The following is a 20,730-nucleotide window of genomic DNA, read 5'->3' as shown; positions in this document are numbered from 1 at the left end:
ATGTTGAGAGAAGAAAAGATGTGATTGTGTCTGAATATCTGATGAAAAAGACTTAAGCTGGTGGCTTGTCTGTAAAATTTGGTGAAAATTGCACGAACAAAAGTGTAGTTTTCCCATGTTGTGAAAAACAGTTTGACACAAAATGGCCACCAAGTTGTAGGTTGTGTGGCCATTCCATAATATTATCAAATCTTCCTTTGGACATCCCCGACATGTGTGTTTTGGTTTTGTCGGTGCATTTGAAAACTTGTTGTTTTTCCAGCTCTCTATACGCATTATTATTTATTTTTTTAATGGTTTTGCTCGCTGTGATGTCATCATCTTGAGGGATTGGGGGGGAGGGTGTCATTCACTCTGCTCAAAATTAATTTTCACCTGATACTGGCTGAGTGCAAATTTCTGTGAGTTTTCGCCCATGTGGTGGGAGTTAAACTATGTGGTCTTTGCAGTCAGGAGCTGGAGCTGCAGGCCATAACGAATAATTCACTTTAGATTTACTGTAGTGTTTTATGATTCAACTTACTTTGTTTGGTTATGGAAATATACGTTTGCAAAGCTAGTTATTAAACTTGGAAAAAGCTGCAACAGAATTGCAGAAGAGCTGATATTTTTCCTGAATAATTCAAGAAATGACTAAAAATGGTTTAATAAATTCAGGATTTTAATTATATTTTAATTTGATTTTCGTTTAGTCGAGTTTTATTTTTCTTATTTTTTGCCATTTTCATGTCTGTCTGTCTGTCTCTGAGTATAAGTTGCTGTTTTCACATGAAGTTCTCAAATTCTTTAGATTTGCAGGTCACATCCCTGTTGTTACCATGGTAATGTCTTATTGCCCTGCCCCGACCCTGCGCAAGCTTTTCTTGCACAGATCTGTTGTATTTTTTGCACTTTGTGATCTTTAAAGAGATCGAAGATATTTTTTTTCCGGAAGTGTGTTATTTTTTGCAAGGTGACAAGAATTATTTTTAAGGAATTTTCATTCCGCTTCAAGAGAAGGCCTTTGAAGCTAAATACTTATAAGCTTTGACGATGACTTATCCAATCAGGACCTTTTTCTTTGTTTTTGTTTATGGTAAGAAAACTAACATTTTTGAATAACACTGGGACTCCCAATCTGTTTCCTCCTAAATCTGACCATGGAAGATGATCAGTATCTGTCTATAGTTTCATATTTTGGTTTAGTATCAAATTTTGGTTTGTGTCTAAACATTTTTAGTGAAAATCAGAGGCTCTTATCATTAAACGCTGATTGTTAAGCAGAAACAAGCAGCTGAATGGCACCAGGAAGTAAAGCAAAAACAAAGACAAAACGGATGGATTTTTCAAAATAAAACAGGAAGTCAGACTAGCCTAAATGACTAAATCCAGGAAGGAAGGAAACGAAATCCATTCAAGTGAATCTGCTGTCTGTGTTGTTAGATGATCTCATCATTTTAAGTGTTAGGGAAGTGATTTTGACCATTGCTTCTTGGTTCTTTGGTTTTGAACTTTAACCATTCAAAAATGGTCAAAAATTTGATTTGAAGCAAGTCTAAAGGGTGTGTTTTTCCCATTTTAAATTTTAAATAACTTTATCCATCTGGAATTTGAGATGCAGGGCTATACTGCCTGTAACGGTAAGCCTCACAGTGCAGATTTAAAAAAAGAACAATATAAATATAAAATCTGCTTATTTAAAGTAACTAAAATATCAAAACACCTGTTAGTAAATAAGCAGGTAAATACCAGCACAAGTTTTAGAGAGGTGACTCTTGGTTTTTGGTAAAGATGATTTCCGTTTGTTCAATTTTTATTTTAAATTATGAAAATGTTATTGAAATCAGTCGACAGATTTGCAAGAACGTATCCCAGCGCTGAATAGATGCTTTCATTGACCAACTGGAAGCTCATCTTTCCATAAACAAAGCTGATCATTTAAACGGAAACAACGTTGCAGTGTGACTGAGTTGCCCTAATCCTCACTATTTAATGTTTGGAATGATTGTGTGTGATCTTTAGGATGTTTTGGGATAAGCCTATAATAGGATCCAAAGTTTACGGATGCTCCATCTGCACAGGAGCTCTCAGGACAATGCGAGCTGCTGCTCGGGTCCGGCAGCACTAATCCATGACTATTACATCTGCAGTTGTGCCCGCAGACCAGAAGATAAATTAATTTACCAAAAAAATGAGTCAAGTGAAAGCAGCTATTTCAGTTTATTTTTCAAAAACATAAGCGTAGGCATTTTAGATACTGACTGATAAAATACGTCCTATCATGTAAGTAATTGAAGGGGTAAAACTAATAAAGTTAAATGTATATAATACTTTATCCCTTCTTGTATTTATTCCAACTCATACAAGCCACACCAGTAGAGATTAACTGAAATGACAGGTAATATTTGGTGTCAGATCACAATTTTGCAAAAGCTTTCCTTAACGAAAACATGGAAAATTCACTTCTGATGAAGTTGATTTGAACTGCTGAAAGTCAAACATCATTTCTTCTTGCATGCTGGCTGCAGTTGTGTGTTTTTTTTCCTCCTGTCTGTCAAAGGGTTCTGTGCCATCAGTGGACTCTGCTCTCCTGGGATCTGTCAGGATTTTTTTAAGGGTGATTCTGAAATTAAAATCGAATCCAAATTAACGATAAATGTCTATGAAGAAACAGAACCATGGTTGTTGTTTTGCTGCAGAAGAACCTCACCTGACTATGAAAGACCTCACTTGGTAATCTGAGAATGAGTGTTCACATAATTTATTTGACTTTGGAAATGTTTTCAGTCAAAGTCAAGTTTTTGTTTTTTTTCTACAACAATTTTATTGAACAGATATTGTAGTGATAAAACTTTTCCAAATATATATGTTGAGGACATTTTTGAAGTAATTTTAATGGTCATGGGAGCAGAATTTTTCTTTTTTGTTCAAACTTTTGTATATCTGGTCATTTCTTCTAAACATTATAGAACCTCTTAGTGTTTAAAAAAAACTTTTCAAACGGCATCCATCAGAATAGTTTAAGAAAAAGTCTTTTTTCCACAGGTTTGAAAATAAACATGGTGGCTGCTATGACTTGTTTTGATCTATATGGTTTATTTTTTTATTGTTTTAAAGCCACCACTCCTTAAGAATGTTGTGCTATTTTTATATTTTCTTGTTTTAATGCCTCGAATCCCTTTCTTTGAAATTTTTAGCAGTTAAAAAAAATCCTGTTGTATTTTGCAGAAAAATATTTCATAAGTAACATTATTGATAAAAGGTTAAACACACCTGTACTAATGATTTATTTAAAAATGCTAGAGGAAGAGGAGGAGGAGGGAATCTTTACCTGAGAAACTATCAAATATTTGTAGGTTATAAAGTGGCGCGTTGAACTTTGACTCTTGGGTTCAGGCGCACTTTCGCCTCCTTTACAACTCAGGGATCAGGTATGATGGCAAACGTTTACGAGTAGAAGAAACGAGCCTTGTTTTTCTTTTGAATTACTGTGGTCCTCCAGTGAGCTTCGTCCTCCAGTCAAACTATTTTAAATCAAAACTGATGATTGCAAGTCCAACAGCTGCGCACCGAGGAAACCTTCCAGCCTTACAGTCATGGGGGTCCAGTGTACAGAGTAACCACAAAAATACTCCTGGATTATACAGTTTTTGGAGAAAAAAGTAAGGAAAATATTTTATGGCCTGATTGAAGTTTTACAAGTTTAGAAGTTCAAACTTTTTTCTTTAATAAAATCCTGTTTTTTAAGCGTTACAGAATCCGTGTTTAACGAAGATTCTTGACTCCAAATAGTTTTGAGGAAAAAGTAGGAGATAAATGTAGAAATGCATAAAAAGACAAGTTTTATAATTAAAATTAAAATAAAAAAATAAAAATTGACGTTCAAACGCTTCTTTACACCAATTTTCGCACACTTAAGCAGCAAAAGTGCGCTGTGTGCTGTCAGAATCCTGTGTAATGGTTCATCAAAGCGCGGGCTTTACATTTGGATCTAGTCACTATCAGCATAAACACACAGTTATTGCTGCGCTGCCGCTAATATCAGTCTAATGGTTAGTAATATAGATATGGGGATTCCTGCAAGTGTCAAAAAACAAGATATGCTTCCGACTGATTCCAAGTTTGACTCGCAGTAAACCGGCATTTTATTTTGCTCCAATAGTTGAAAACATTTGTTTCTAAAACATTGCAATTGAATCCAAAAATCAGTCGTCTGTGCTTTGACCTTAAAGAGCCATAAAACACGTTTGAAGACGAAGCGCGCAGGTGCGAAACTCAACTGGGTTTTTGCGCCACGAGTTCAATCTGAGGCTCAGTCAAAATGTCTGAAATAAACTTTAACGTTTTAACCGCATGCAACAGTAAGAACATTTAATGTTTTCTTAAGTCAAACGTGTCAACATGTTTTATTTTGTATTAAACACTGACAAATGCGTATTACTTTGACCTGCAATCAGTGAGCAAAATGCGTAAAACCAATATCTGCAGGGTGGGTGAAAAAAAAACTGGAAAAAAAACAACCCACAAACCACGTGAATTTTAGACTTTAGAAAAGAAAACAAAGAAGCTGTGATCTTTTAAAAATCGTCCGACTCTTTTACTTTAATCATTTTAAATTAATTGGACAGATTTCCTGCGCTATTTTCTGCACCTGTTCTTTGGAAAAAGCAGAGCGCCAAACAATGACTCCCCTAAAAGCTTCTTGGAATAAACCTCTTCAGCTGGAGTTTATTCAAACAAACACCGTAAACACATGAATCATGTTTGGAATACACTTAAAGCAAATTAGTTTTTGCAAAATATTACATTATTGTACAAAGCACGTCAGTTTAAACAAGTGGGTTTGTTTTCCCCATGTTCTGTTTCTGGATGAATGGAAAGCATTTGGGAACCGCAGGCGCATACTTGAACCACGCATGTGCACAAAACAGAAAGCAGACAGTATCAAATATGCACAAGGTGTTTTTTTTCTATGGTTCTTTTAAGGTCGACATTTAGTTTTAAATTCTTGTTTCGGTCTAGTCCTCTGCACAAAGGTCTGCAAAAACAAGCAAGAAAAAGGCAAAAAAAATCATCTTATTAGACCTGTATATATATTTACATTTACATATGTACAGTGCAGCAAATGTAACAAGTCCTTATAATAAAAAATCAATACATTTCAATTGAATTGCTGTGTAAGTTCACAGGTAAACGTGTAACCCGCATGATCCTTTGTTTTCTTTCAGAACATGATTGCAATAATCCAGTTGGGCTGTTTGATTGTGTTGGCGTCCTCGGGTTTGTAACATCAAGCCCGTCAGCTGTTGTACTGGCAGGCGTTCAGGCTGGAGCCAGGGCTCTGCAGGCCGCTGTATCCAAAAGTCGGATGCTGTTTGGACTTCAGTCTGAGAGTTGCCAGGCTCGAGTTGCACGTGTCCCGGTAAACGCTGTACGGGGAGCCGGGAGGCCCGTAAGGACAGGCGGACGACGACATGGCCGAGTTGATGCCGGACGTTCCGATCCCGTTCAGGTTGCTGATGTTGTTCAGACCCGGGGTGGGCATGCCCGGCACGGCGGAATGCCCCATCCCGGAGGCCATGGTCATGGAGGAGATGGAGTTGGGCGCAGAGAACATGGACTGCGAGGTGAGCGGACTCATGGAGTTAAAGAAGGTGAAGTTCTTGGTGGAGAGCGGCGCCGGCGCGAGGCCCTTGTTGGTCCAGTTGTTGTAGGTGTAGGCCGGGTACATGTCGTCGTAGGGCTGCATGAGGCCGCTGAACTGCGGCAGGTAGCTGTTCTTGCACAGGTCCATCTGCTGGTTCCGTTCGCGCTTCCTCCACTTGGCGCGGCGGTTTTTGAACCACACCTGGAAGACACGTGCGCGTTAGTGCGCAATGCAAAACAGTGGGGTGTCACCAGAGCCGTTACCATTGTTACTATATCACGTTAAATAAAAATTTTAAAAAATATTATTTGGGTTTCCCACTTCATCAAAGAACCCACACTTGTGTTCAAAAAAATATTCATAACTAATAATTATATAAAAAACCATAAACTTAAAAAGGCGGACGTCATTTTCTGGTTTTTAATAATAAAAATGTAATTGTAATTTTTAATTGTATTTTTTATCTGTTCAAATAAAGGTTTATTAAAGTTGCCAACATTTCTTTACAATGTTAAAAAAAAATAACGAAGGCGAATTATAATATTTCTAAATTGAACTTTATCCTTTTCAATTATGAAAATACATTTTTACCTAATAATATTAGTTTCTAGAAAAACATTTTAAAAAAATGTTATAATAAGAAAAATATTCACCTTAAATCTGTAAAAAGAAAACGTCGCAACGTCTAACACTGGAATGTACATCTTACTTTTTTCATAAGTATTGATGAACGAGTTTTTTTGGGGATTTTCTCATTGAATCACAAAATCCATTTTGATTCAACTAAACTACACTAATTGAGAACAAGACAAACGGATACATATTGAAATGAAAGCTTAAAATGACATTGAAGTTTGTCTCTGGTTAAGATCAAACAAATAACCTAAAAAGGTCAGAAAAGCATAAAAACATTTGAACCCGCTGATGGTCAGATAAAGGTGCGCAGCTGTAAGTTCGCTTCTTCCCTCTCAAGCAATAAATCAAACTAATTATAATTAATAATTATATTCTAATTATCATATTTAATTAATCTAATGTGGCCTATGTGTTTATGCCTTACAGTAAACATTTCCATATATTATTATGAGTAATTAGATTTTAAAGAGGGAGGCATCTTCATACGTTTTTTTATTTCTGTAATGAGTTCTGTTGTTGTCTGAGAGTCTAAAATAAACCAATAAATCACATCAAATCAAAGTAAAGCCTTTAAACGAAAAGGACTAAATGTTAAATAAATGGTTCCAAGTCTGCAAAAAGCAAACTTAGTAACCTTACAAAATAAGTGCGCTTACAAAGAGCTATAAGCTCAGCCAAATATAAAGCAGGTCTCACTCCACTCCACTCGATCTGAACTTTTCTTCTTCCTCTTTCAGTCTTTTTCTCTCTATAGACTGAATATTTTGATGCTATTTGAGATTTGTCAAGCTCGGTCTGTCGGGCGCCATGCATCTGCTGTAAATTAAAACCAACTGCAGCTGTTTTGTTTTAAAGGCGCGTTTGGTGCGTAGCTTTTGCAAAGAATCTGAAGAAATGGCTGCGTGTTGTCGAGTTGAGGACGTGAAGCGAGTGGAAACAGTTTGTTTCAATGTTTGTGTCGATTGAAGCTTTTAAAATAAATCCTCTAAAATTCAGATAACTTTTATTTAATGAGGTCGATACTGCATCGATGCAAAGGTGAGAAAGTGTGGTTAAGAGTAGCCATAAAATTAAAAAGAAGTATTAAACGCATACACACAAAAATTAAATTAAAAAAGCGATCTTCCTGCAAAAAACGTAATGACGTTTCATTGAGGAAACACAAAACAACAAATCAAACATTTTAATTGTTAATATGCCAATAATGTTTTTTCCCATAATTCTCTCAATGCATTTAAATTAAATGTTTTAAAGTTGGCTCCTTACAGGTCAAAACGCTAAAACGAGCAGCTTTTTTCATATAACCTTTAGACTTTTGAAATCTATTATTATTTGTTTTCTTTTCGTAATTTGGTGATAGTAAAAATCAATATTTTATTGAGCTTTGCGCACAGATATATTTAAAAATCACGTTCAGTAAACAGTCCTGTTTGCTCCCGGCTGATCGGGTCGGGTTTCTGGGCGCGGGGGCTCGGCCCTTCCGCCCGCATGCGGCCTCTTACCCGCACTCTGGCCTCGGTCAGGTTGGTCCACACAGCGATCTCCTCCCTGGTGCTCATGTCCGGGTAGCGGTTCCTCTGGAAGGTGGCCTCCAGCTCTTGCAGCTGCTGGCTGGTGAAGTGAGTCCGCTGCCGCCGCTGCTTCTTTTTCTTGGGATCGTCCGCGTTCCCGTCATCGCTCCTGTGCTCCGCGCCCCTCTCCTTCTCTGTGGATGAATCGGGACGAAAACTAAAGCGTCTGACAAATACTGTGTGGCTTTTTATGCTATAAAAGGTGTAGTATTTTCTCGGTCGGAATTCAAAGTTTTTGGAAGACAGGAAAGTGCCAGAAAAGCTGTTTTGCACCATATAAAAACCACAGTAAAGTTTTATACTTTGATTTTCTCACCGATTAGCACAAACAAACTCACTGGTTTTCACTGAGATCTTTACTGCTATCTCTCATCTTTACTTCTTCATTAAAGTGAGGGGCTCACGTGCAAAGGTCATTCACCTAAAGCAAACAACAGTCTGAGTGTCTGACACAAGAGTGAGCGTAAAGCGCAGAGACAGAAACACGTCCACCTCCGTGCGCAAATCCAAACTGAAGAAGAAAATAAATCACACACATGAGCTGCTGCTTTTTCTGTGGAGAGCAGAAGAGAAGCCTCCGCTGATGTGGAAAAGCTGAGGCTTACAACAGACCTCCTGGCTTTTAGCTCAGATCGGTGGAGGGCCCGGTATTTATAGCTGCTCTTAATGCATTTACTGACTGCAAGCCAGGCTCATCCGAACATTTTTCCGTGACACAATGAGGAATCCTGCCAAGTTTTTCAGCCCGTTCAGTGATACTTGAAAGCATATTAATAAACAGGGGCACGTAACGTGATTAAATGAGCTCGAGCATGCTTTGAAAAAAAAATCCTCCCGCTTCCGAAAGGCGTTGAAAATGATCTGGAGAAGAAGGAATCGAGTCTGACGGTGTATACCTGCCAACTCTGCGTCTGAAGACTCGCTGCTTGAGTTCTCTAAAGTTTCTCTGCTGCTGTTGGAGCTTTTCTGTAAATGAAACGCGGCGGCCACGTCGCGCGTCGGCGGCGGAGCTCTCGCTGCCTCTGCGATTCTGTCCAAATTCATCCCACCTTGAAGAGAAGGATGCGTAAAAGAGAAGAAGCGGGGTGAGTCCCGGGCTGGCCGAAGCCTTCCTCAACAACAGGGCCTCTACAAATCCAGCCGCTGTCAAACACACTCCGCGACATGAGCGGCTGAACCTTGCAGGGAGACTCTCCGATGCGTTTTGTTCTCTTTTGCACACAAATAAAAGTAATAATGGAAGCTCAAAGGGGGAAAAAGTTTAGTTTCCTTTCTTTGCGGCGGCAACCGTCTTCCTTCTATCCACAGTCAAACTTCTGCTCGATGTGACCGAGAGGAAGCTCCGCTCTCACACACAAGACCCACCCATGCGCTGCGTTAACCTGCCCAAAACGGTCGGGTCCCACCCACCAAACCTGCCAGGAAATATATCCAAGCCGGACTGACGTCAAGCTAAAACGATTGAAAGGGTGCTTTTAATTGATGTGATTTTTTCCCCCGCGCGTACAAAAGGGATCAGTGAAAATTCAAGCATTAAGGGTGAGAAATTACACAATTTTCCTGATCGTGACGTGGCGCGCAGTGCAGCACAGCGCGTCTGCCTCATAAAAACCGCGTCTTTTCGTCATCTTTGAAACGCGCCCAGCAGCTGCGCGCTTCTGTACACACTCATTCACACAAAGCAGATCTCAGATATGTTCTGAGCTGAATAAACATTTGCTGTGTGACACAGGCCTGCCCAGTTACTGTTCCCTGTGTGTGAAATGTGCACGGTGATGTCGAGTTTATTTAAAGTATGAGCTACGCGCACAAAGGCACAATCAGGGGTGATAAATGGCGCCTCGGTGGACCTCACAATGCTGAACCTTTGTGTCTGACGGCGACAAGCGGCACAGTTCCAAGCAAACAGGAGGAGAAGAACCGTCTGTTGACAGCAGGGGATCTGTCTGCTCTTTGCCCAAACAAGCTGTGATTTACAATCTGGCCTTTTCAGAAAGATGTTTTTCCCTCTGGAGCGCTGACCTTACAGTTTCTTTTTTTCTGGGACGCAAACATTCTGCCTGGATGCGATTAAATGAAGCCACTGATGGGAACATATTTGTTCCTTTAGTTGGCACTGACGCACACGCTGCAGTCGGTGGTGCTGTGGCGCGAGCGCTCCAAGAACATCCAAACCGAATTGAGCTCTGCGCCCTGAAGCTGCTGTTGTGTGGCTGTTTAGAAAAGACTATAGTTTTTTTCTTTGAAATAAATAACATCTTATTTTATTTAATTTCTACTATTTTCTTTTCTGCATAAATGTTTTTCTTTTCAGTTTATCGTCTTGCGTAAAATAGGATTGCGGCTGTCAGATGGCGCGTGGACTAAATATTGTGTTCTCGGTTTGATCTTTTGTTAAAAAAGCGAATAACTGTGACCAATGTCTAACACAATTGTTAGATGTTTTATGACACATTGAGTGTGCTTCCCTGTTAACCTCACACAGCTTTTCACCTCCACAGTAGAGATGGAATTGCCTCACGCACCAACGGCGCTGCTCTTTCTCTAAATATATAAAAAGTATCTTGTATGACTCCTTTGACCCTCGAGCATCGCTGATCTCATGCAATTAGTTTCTGCCTCAGCCAATAAGACGGCTGCTGATCCCAACAGTGTGAAGTTACCCGGCCCGCTGCGTTGGAGCAACGCGGCCAGCAGCTCGACTGAAACCGTCTGAAACCCCGGCTGCTACCGGCGCCACTGTCAAGCTTTTTTCTGCCTCTGAAGGACAAAGACTTGACATGAGATCCTCGTCCGACCGGAAAACTTCCCCGAAGGTCTTTCTGAGCATAATTGTGCAATCACTCAATAACTGCATGGATCTTGGTTCAACTGCGCCGCCTCTCTGTGCAAAGGCCTCACCTGCATTTGCCTGACAAATGAGATTGTTTAGTGTGAATCTAAACCGTTAATCTAAATTACTTTTTGAGAATTTCATCTTTATTTTGCTCTCAGTTCTTCCTCGAGATGACCGTCCAACATGCAGCACTTCCACCGAATGCAGCCAGAGTAAAGAAACCAAACCAAAACTTCAGGGCATCACTGACGTTTGAAATTAAATGAAGAAATGCAACCAGGAGGCTTGATCGCCATTTATTTAATTTGCCTGAATGAATTTCCTGTCTCCACAGATCATATAATCCCATATTTTTAATAATTTGGAATCATACCAAGTTTGAAGTATGCACCTTGTAAAAAAAAGAATCTCTTACAGCTGGAAAGAGTTGTCAGTTTAGATCACAACCTAAAGTCGAAGCTACGCAAGGATCATAACAAACCCAGTGACCTCGCAACTCCACGCCAGAATATTAAGGGATTTGCAGGACATGGAGATCTATCTGCTGAGTGCTACCTTCTTCTCTGTCCCCACGCTGTGAGCTGATAAATGGTGGTAACCCAAATACTCATCCTCCATCCCTGCCCGTGTCCTGATGCTCCACTCCTCTGGAGGGCACTTGCGCGTGATGGATGACTTAAAAAGCCTTTCCATCCGGCAGGACAGGTTAAAGGCCAGTGGCAAAGCAAATACTCATATTTGTCCATGAAGAAGTGAAAATAAAACCAAGGAGACGTCATCAATTACGCATCAAAGTACAGTCTTTGTGTTTTTTGTTTTTTTGTTTTTTGTTTTACTTGTTGGGCACAGCAAAGCCAAGCAGCGGGAAAACGAATCATCTAGAAAACCGAAGCTGCAGATTGAAAGGCTGGTCCGCAGCGATGTAACTGAACCCGGTTAGTAACTGGAGAAGGACAGAGCCGATTATTGCCTAGGTGATGGTTTTCCTTCTGGCCCAAAGGCCTTCTTGACCTGCAGTCTGACCGGCAACAAACAGCTTTACAGAGCAGAGCGCCGTGCCAACAAAACGCCTGCTAACGTCGAGATCACAAAAAAACACACAGGAGAAAGAGATCAGCAGCGTTCCTCTAACTTTTCAAGAGTTTTAGTTCGACTGAAGCCTTAAAATTAGGCTGTAAAAACACGTTGCACAAATATATGAAAGATTTTAAACAAGAAGACACAGAAGTCCACCATGAATCCTCATAAACTGAAATAAAATCTTATGCGCAATGTTTAAGAGCATGCGCAACAACGCGTTAATACCGATTTTTGTCTTTTGGATGAAAAAACAATGGTATTTTAGATATTAAACTTATCACACCCATAACTCATTTCATTGTCCTGTTTTTTTCATGATCAGAAATGGAATTAGTTGAGGTCAAAACCGGCATTTATTTAAAAAATCCAAGGAAGACTGTTTTACACGGACTGATTTAAGACTTTGTATTTCAGGGAATTTTTACAAAAACTAAAACTGTGAGCGAGAAAAGAAGAAAAGTAGAACTGATACCTTGGTCCCCACAGGAAATAACATTCTTTGATAGATTCAGTTCCATTCCAGATGCCTGAAACACACAAATTCAATATGTTGAATAGAAGGATTTTCTTTTTCTTTGTTGTTCTTTAATCCTGGTAAAATAATAAAAAATAAACATGTAAAATTCAAAAGGAATGTCAAAGCAGAATGAACATTAAACCCTTTAAATATTTCTACCATACATTTTTTTTCATTTCCATTTACAAATCCTACGCTAAACAAAAATAAAATCAATGTAAAAGCAATAATCTTCTCTGTCCTCTATGACATCTGTCAAATGTCTGTCATAATTTGATCAATATGCGTTCTTGGAGTTTTGGCCAAACAGAAACATCGCTGACCAAACTTCACAGACGCAAAGGTTACCTTTACCATGACACTGCGCGCATTCTCACACAAAGCTGCTCTTATCTACAGGAATCCTTTTGCTGCTTTTATGTCCACAGTAAATCTTCACTCAGAACGCACAGCCCTGCTTCACTCCCGTCCTTTCACCGAGCTGTAGGCAGCAGTCTGAGTGCTTCATGTGCTTCACACGGATGCTCAGAGACCTCGAACAGCTCTGGATCTATGGATGTTTTTTAAAAAAATCTGAAGCTGAGGCTTAAATCCTGATCGCTCCCGTGCGTAAAGTTCCATTAAACTCAGGGCAGGGCAACCTCAAAGTAAATGTTTGTCATTTACTTTGACTGGCTGCTTCAATAATGCTCAATACATTTAGCAATATTTCTAATTTTACTCACCAGTCAGTTCCCAGCAGAAGACAGAAAAAAAATGTAACAAAGCCTCACAGTGTCCCCATGCAGGTGTTCAGTAAATCCACTCGGGCTGTAGCGCGTGAACGCTGTGTCCGCGGATGTCGGCGCTTTACGCGTCTGTGCAGCGCTGTCTTGGTTTTCTTCCCCGGCACTCCGCTGCACGCCTCGCGCTGACGTCACCACAGTCATCCCATCCATCCCTCAAACCAGCACCCCCCACCCACACACACTCACACACACACACACACACACTGAGGCCGGTGGTACTGCCGCATCACATCGTTCAACCTCCTGCATTTGCACATTTTCAGTGTTTCTTCATGAACTTAGATCCCTACGGTTTGCTGAACATTAGTCGTCATTAACAGAAACAGTTCATCGCTCATTTTATTTAACACTTTTAAATTCATAAAAGTTTTTTATTCCTTTAAACCAATTGAGAAAATCCGCCAAAGTGCGCGTGTTACCAGTTAAGTCTTATTTGAACTTATTGTGGCGAAAAACGATTCTAAATAAATCTCAAAAACATATGCGTCACTAAAGAAGTGAAATAAAATTGTATTTATTTATAATCTTTAATAATATCTAAACATAAAAAAATAAGGACACATTTTAGAATGCACACAACCCATACTTTTTCTATTGACTATTTCCCCATTTAAGCTTTACAAAAAATGCAGTTTTAGAAATAAAAAGTTTAGATTTTCCAAATATATCATAAAATTGAGAATATGTATTGTCCGTACAATATTCTTTAATTTTATCTTAGAAAAAACACATTTCTAAGAGTAAATCTGCAGAAAACAAATCATTTTGAAAAATCGTATTCGCTTATTTTATTCTCTGAATATTTAATAAAATCGACGACACGTTTATTTTTATTCTTCAACTCTCCTATCTCAGATTTTTTGGGGGGTTTGTTTGTTATAATAGTCCCTGAGTTTTTTCTTTTTATTTAGTTTTTATTAGTCTCGTTTAATCAAACGTTTTTAACTTTAACAGATGTTTTTATTTAATCGAATACGCTGGAATGGGGACGGGAGCTGTTAAAGTGAAATGAGGTGACTCGGTTCGGGAGGTAATGGACCTGTTCCCCGTTTGAAAAGGGAAACAGGTGAAAACAGTGGAGTGTTTGTGTGAGAAGCGCAGCAGCAGAGAGGAAAAAACGGACGTTTCTCCTGCAGCAAACAGTCCAATGATTCAGGTCAAATGAGGCTGATTGAACAAGAAAAGTAAAATGTATTGAATATGTGTCGTTTTTAATTAATTGATCAACTGATCCAAAAAGGTTTGTTTTTGTATCTGCGATCATGATTTTGGACCCCAAAAAATGATGTCAGTCTCCAGCTGCTGGATCATGGCTTCATCGTACCAAATATTATTTCCAGAGTCGCCCTCTTTGGGGCTGAAACATGAGAGAAAGTGTGAAATTTGTCGCACTGTAATACTTTCCTTTTTAAGTGAGCCAAGCGCTGCGCGCAGTGCAAAGCCCGGCTCTGCGAGAGGGATCCAGGGGGGATTAAAGCGGCGCTGCGGGCCTCCCTCATCCCGCAGCAAAAGCTCTCCTCATCTGCCTTTTTCCCTCCGCTGCAGCTTCTATTCTTCCCGAGCCAGTTGGTGTGAAAAACACCAGGCTGCCTGTTTCTCCTGCACGCATGGAGGCAGAAAACCTGCTTGTTTTATGGGAACATTCACATTTTTAACATTTACCGTTATTTGAACTAAACTGTGAAAACATTGAACGGAACTTTTTTGTTGTTTAATTTTTGAGGCACAAGTTTAAATCTGTGGCTTAAAGCGGACCCCGTTCAGAATGCAACTGTACCCACTAAATACTTGAAAAGTCCGAATCAGCCAGTGCAATTGTCTACCTGTGAGGCCTGCATTGCTAAATAATGACTTCTTCACACACACAGTTGTGCACACTCACACACACACACACTGTAATTAGGCAGTAGGCTGGCAGGAGAATGCTGTGATTACTCAACGAGTGACTCGAGGAGTTAAGTAGCACCCTGAAGGTGAGGCCGTGGCCTCTTCACTCCTGTGTAAATAGGTGGAGGGATTATTTAGCCCATTTAGAGTGTGTGTGTGTGTGTGTGTGTGTGTGGAGGGGGAGGTGTGTGTCTGTGGCCAGGACCTGTCTGATGGTCACCTCTGCAGCGTAAATAGTTATTCCGAAATAACAGAACAGCTAATAGAAGATTGGAAGGAGGAAAACAAGCTCACACCCCACCAGGTGTGACTTTGTGTCTTCGGTGTGTTTGCAGAACGTTCAGCACACGACTATCACACAACTTCGGAGTATTTTCTCTGATTCCAGCAGTGATGGGGTTTTAAAATCAAAGGTTGAACAGCGTAGGCTTTCCTTTTTCCATCCAGACTCCCCATCCTGGCCGCTGCAGTGGAGCGGAGCTGGTGGCATTAGTCTGTAAGGCCTGTTTCCGCCTCACGAAGAGCCACAGAAGTGCTTTTGAGCAGCACGCTGTCCGGACTCTGCAGAATCAATCAGGAGGGTTTTCAAAGTTTGACACTGGGAAGCTGGAGAGGATGAAAAGCCTCTTGTTACGTCAAAGCAGCTTTCAAACTGGATGCAGACTCTGTCTCCATGTCGGCGAGGAAAAGGGCCAACCATCCAGGCTGCCAAGGTGCTGAAGTGGACAAACAACGGGCTGTTAGAGAGTCACAGAGGTGCAGAGTATTTACTGTATAAAGTTTCCAGCACGATGCTCTTTAGAAGCAAACAGGGGCATGGACTTATAACTGGAGCTTATTATGGGGATGGTGGCTCTCTGTTTGGCCAGCTCTTCCTTTGAAGCAGTCCCCCTCTTCAAGTGTGTTTAACTCAGATGTCACAGTTTCCAATAGGCAGGGAAATTAGTGCTGCGTGGGGCTCGGAGATTACCAACATAAACAGGTCAGGAATGTAGATCATCATTCTAAGAGGCCGCATTAACTCTCCTTTTCCACTTTGTCCGAGCTCAGCAGCTCTCTGCAGCTTAGTGAAATGAAAATCGGATGTTGCTTCCAGTTTTTTCCATTTGAGTAGAAACACAAAGCTGGCAGAGGTTGAATTTCCTTTCAATACAGATCACATTTTAATCAGTGCCAAACGTATCCAATAAACTCCTTTGCATCAGTGTTTCTAGTCATTGTTTTTATTACAGTTAACTTGGTTTTGCTTTCAGATTTAATCAGTTCTGATTGACCTGATTGATCTTTGCAGCAGAATATCATTTTTTTGAAGGTTAACCAAAGGAAAACCTAAATTCACAATGGACTGTTTGGTCCATATCTGCTCAGACCCAGTGGTTACTACGATTTGTTATTGCTCAAGTTGCATTGGTCGCATGGTCACCGCATTTGCACTCAGTACAATCGTCTGCATATCACGCCATTCAAGCAATTAGAAGATGCAATGGTGGAGCCAACTCAGTCCGAAAAATTGCAGTTTTCACATCCCAGGATTTCAAAGACAGGGCCGCTATGAATGCATTCTAAATGCAAAGGGGTTAGAGATTATTTCAATCTGAATCAGTTCCAGTACACACACACAAAAAATATTTTCAGTGCATATTTACTTTTTGATGCAGATGTTTTTATTTAAGATATGAAGCAGGTGGCAAATCGTTTCAAATTTTTGTTACAAATGTAGTTATTTGTTATGTTAAGTCTTTTAAAATAATACATCCCAAAACCCCTAATTTAACCTTGTCTTGTCTGCAGCAATTAACCACAAACTTATCTTTATAGATGCAGAAAACTGTAAAAAATAACAAGTTGTACATACGGTGTGTGTGTGTGTATATATATATATATATATATATATATATATATATATATATATATATATATATATATATATATATATATATATATATATATATATCATATATGTATGATATATATATAAAAGTTCTGGTAAGACGATGTGATCACAGACAGACTATTCAACAAACTAAAGAGAATAAGCGACATAAGAGCCATGCAGTTTGAGCAGGAACAAAATTCACATGCAAATTCAAAAAAGCACAATTCACAAAGAGGTTGGGTAATACATCATTAGTAAATGTGCTAGAAAGACCCAGTTACCTGTACATATGCGGTAGTTAAGACTAGATTTCATTTTTTATTTGGTTAGTTCTGGTTTTGTTTGATGCCACCCCTAAAAGAGCAACTGCATAATCTTTTTGCAACAGTTTGGTCAGCTCTCCAGAGTGCAGCATGAGCCTCTTCAAATTCTAATTTGTGGTGTACCATTCAATCCAGGATGCCACTTTAAAGGGCCTCTATCATGCCTCTCTTAAGTCTGTCAGAGTAAACTATATCCATATATATGATATCATATATTACCTTTCGTACACTAAAAAATTATATTTTCAAATGAAATATTAGTTGTTTTTGCAGATAATTTTCCTACCCAGAAGTAAGACGACTCGATCTCTGAGGCATCGCCTTTCCCTCCTTGTGGGTATCGCCCATTTCCTGACATCAACCTAGAGCTGAACTCGGCAGTGTGTCTTCAAAACAACATCTGAACTTTTGCTAAGATGGATGTGCATATTGTGCATATAAAAGGAAAATGTTTTTGCCAAACAGGAGAAAATGGGTGTTTGTGTTAGCCTGGGGGTGGGGCTGGCAGACCATACCTGGAAGGGACTGTTCCTCACTTTGTGATGTCACAATGTGAGGGCCTACTCGTTTTTGTGGGTTGGGAGGGGCCGGTGCTCAGAGCACAGGTTTTCAGAGGAATGCCGAGTGTGAAGTTATTAAAATACCACTTTGGGGTTGTTTTTGTGAGGAATGAACATCATAATACACTTTAATAGTTGATTTAGCATGAAACAGGCCTTTTAACTTAGCATCACATTGAAAGGTAAAAACTCTGAAGAATATTTTTTTTATATAGTTGGGACTAAATTAATGGCATGAAGGGGTTATTTTTCTTTTGTGTCAGGGTCCTTTTTTCATCATAATGTGTACAAATTAATCTAGTCTTTTGTCTTTTTATCGCATATTTCACAAGGTTCGAAAACTATTGCACAATAACATTCCAAAAGTAGTATGCTAATGTAAAAACTAAAATAAAATCAACCTAAAACCTACAATTTAAGAGCATTATTCTCCTAAAATAACAGCCAATTGTTTCGCATTATGAGATCTGTTCATAGTCTTAGTCAATCTGAAAAGCCGAGTGAGGAGGGGTTAAACAAGTAGGTTAAATGGAAGTGGATGAAAATCTGTAAGACGGGCAGGATGTCTGTGAGCAGAGTCTGTAAACACTAAATCTCCACCGGGTTCTGCAGAATAAGATTTTAAGCCACAAACATTTACTCCACAATAAGGTTTTCATGTCCATTTATCCCTTCAATCCAGCTGCATCCGTGTATGATAGAAAGTAATCCAGAGGCCTGTGTGCATTCCCCAACACCTCAGAAGAAACACAGAATGGGGATTTTTTTAAAATCACGTCAAAGTGCTAATTGTCTCATTTAAGAACATTTTCTGAACTTTCAAATCAGATGCTTTCTCTGCGCTTCGCTAGAGATGTGAGCTGTTCCCCTGCTTGTTCAGTTTTAAAAGTTTATTTAGTGTCGCTCTGGAACATCTGGATTCTGGCCTCTGGAGCAGCAGACAGCCCTGAACAAGCTTGGCTGCGCTTTAGCTCTCAGATTTATGGTGGAGCTTTATAGCACTCTGCTGTGTTTGGGATTGCATTACACTGCCCTCCATCCCACCAAGATCACTGTGACTTCTCTCTCCTGCTTCTCCATTTTGAATCCAGACTCGGGTTCATGGAGCAGAACTGCCAGCCCCTTCCTCCTCCCAGGCTGCTTTGCTGTCATCAGATGGGGCTGATTTAAAAACTGGGAGTCATGTGATCGCTGGGATAATTATGGGAGCTGCTGAACTTTGCGTTTTATTCAAAATAAGAAAAAAGTCACCTATTTTTGTCCCCTTTTTGGGTTTTTATTCTGAGAAAGCTCACCACCTCATCATGTTTACCTGGTGTCAACCGGGAGTTTTAGGACTGAGTCACTGAAAGGGAGGGGTTTCTTCAAAAATAATATGTTACTCACCAAAGACTTGGGTAGTAAAGGGCTAGGTTTGCTTGAGTAATCTCTTAAAAAATGTAAGAAAAGTTTTGTCATACGTTTGCACTGTTGTGAGGAAGAATCACTTCTCTGAGTAATACGTTTGTTGTTATTATTCTAGTTTTACTAGTTCTTTGTTCTCATCGGGATTGTCTTGGGAGACTGTTAAACAAAGAATTTTCCATTCTCATTCAGATTTTTTTTTTAATTGGAAAAAAGAAACATTTCTGTTTGAGTCTCTTGTCTCTAATTTTGCAGATTCTAAGTAGATGCTTTACTCTGTTCTTCTCAGTAATGATATTTTGAATTAAAGCAAACCTAAGTACATCTTGTGATATCTCTCCTCTTGTATGCTGAATGTAGAAATTATCCATGCCATTCTCCACTGTTTCTGCTTGGTCAAATAGTTTCAGCCTTTTCAGTCTAGAATTGAGGGAAATATGTATATAGAACTGACAGCAGAAAGCTAAGAATCACCAATAATTTCGTCTTTTTGTGCAATGCAGTTTGTTTTTCTTGAACTGTGCAGTTTCATCCCATGGATCAGTGGTTTTAGTGACGTAGTTGGCATCTCACAATATCATTTTAGTCCAATATGACAACTTATAGCAGAGGCAGCAAAGCAATATTTCTAAAAGTTTGAACTTATAGAGACTTTTATAAGACTTTAATTGACCCTATACACGATTGGGACATTACTTTATCTCCATGGCTAAAAAAAAGACCAACAATATAAAACAGATAATAATAAAATTTTATAATTATTATATTTTCATGATATAATATTATTTTAAAATATTATTTTAATTTAAATCACAGTTAAAAAAAGGAAAACAGCTTTTTTTTTTAAAATGAACTACAAGAAAAAAACAGTTTAAAAAACAAAACAGTTTTTCTTATTCGTTTCTGACACTTAAGGACAAATACAAATATGTTTGTGCAAATCTGTCAACATATGTATTTTCATAAATAATCAGTAAAGTTGTACAGTGACCAAACTGTTTGCACCCAGCAAGCAGAAATGCTTTTAAAAGAACTTTTGGGAATGAAATACGTTTCTTAGTTCTGTTGAAATAGCAAAAACAAACAAAATGTCATATTTTTGTTATCTGTAGCAAAAATGTAGAAAATAGCATCAAGCTTCTCCATGTGTAGCAAATGTTAAAGCTCCAATTCCACTTTAAGTTGTGCTTGTTGGAGAATATTTGGAGTTTCGTCATTGGATGCTGAGAAGCAGCAGCTATCTGGGGTTCATAGTCGACCTTTGCTTAAACTGAACCCAAATGGAAGTTTCCAGATGCTGATTAAAGCTGAAAATTCTTACAGTAAGCATCTTCATGTGACTACCTGCAAATGCAAACTTGTCCTGTAGAGGATATTTCTGAACCTGAATATGTAATATCCACTCCAGACAACTGAATCATCTCCTTTTGGTTCTACAGAGGACATTTGGGGCTTTTCAGTGATACCAAATGTGAAGAGATGGAGCTCTGGGAATTGTAGTTTTTGGTGGATTTATAGAAAAACTAACTGGACTTTTGTTTTTCTCTGTTTATATGTGAAAAAAACAAACTAAAAATAGGTATTTTTTAAAGTTTAGCGATATTCTAAAGCTGTGAATGACCAGTC

The 20,730-nt window shown here is 39.1% G+C and overlaps 1 protein-coding gene across 2 annotated transcripts; it reads right to left on the bottom strand.

Moving 5' to 3' along the window:
- Window positions 1-4,553: 4,553 nt before the first annotated feature.
- pitx1 (paired like homeodomain 1) lies at window positions 4,554-13,133 on the bottom strand. 2 transcript variants are annotated; one of them, XM_004076050.4, is made up of 5 exons: window positions 12,992-13,133; window positions 12,222-12,276; window positions 8,730-8,882; window positions 7,765-7,967; window positions 4,554-5,827 (listed from the first exon to the last, which is right to left on the bottom strand). In XM_004076050.4, exons 2-5 carry the CDS (start codon window positions 12,265-12,267, stop codon window positions 5,279-5,281), a joined length of 951 nt encoding a protein of 316 aa, XP_004076098.1. In that variant the 5' UTR covers window positions 12,268-12,276; window positions 12,992-13,133; the 3' UTR covers window positions 4,554-5,278. The 2 variants fall into 2 exon arrangements, with proteins under 2 accessions (XP_004076098.1, XP_004076099.1); XM_004076051.3 differs by lacking the exon at window positions 8,730-8,882.
- Window positions 13,134-20,730: the final 7,597 nt, after the last annotated feature.

The sequence above is a fragment of the Oryzias latipes genome, chromosome 14 (genome assembly GCF_002234675.1).
Source record: "Oryzias latipes chromosome 14, ASM223467v1".
Classification (NCBI taxonomy): domain Eukaryota; kingdom Metazoa; phylum Chordata; class Actinopteri; order Beloniformes; family Adrianichthyidae; genus Oryzias; species Oryzias latipes.
The sequence above is the reverse complement of the archived record's forward strand: the minus strand, read 5'-3'. Positions and strand labels throughout refer to the sequence as shown.

Excerpts from the sequence above, each read along its gene's own strand:
- pitx1 (XM_004076050.4), bottom strand. The coding sequence starts at position 12,267 with ATGGAACTGAATCTATCAAAGAATGTTATTTCCTGTGGGGACCAAG. Across the intron at positions 7,968-8,729 it reads TTCAGACGCAGAGTTGGCAG|AGAAGGAGAGGGGCGCGGAG; the intron begins GTATACACCGTC and ends ATTCATCCACAG. Across the intron at positions 5,828-7,764 it reads TGACCGAGGCCAGAGTGCGG|GTGTGGTTCAAAAACCGCCG; the intron begins GTAAGAGGCCGC and ends CGTGTCTTCCAG.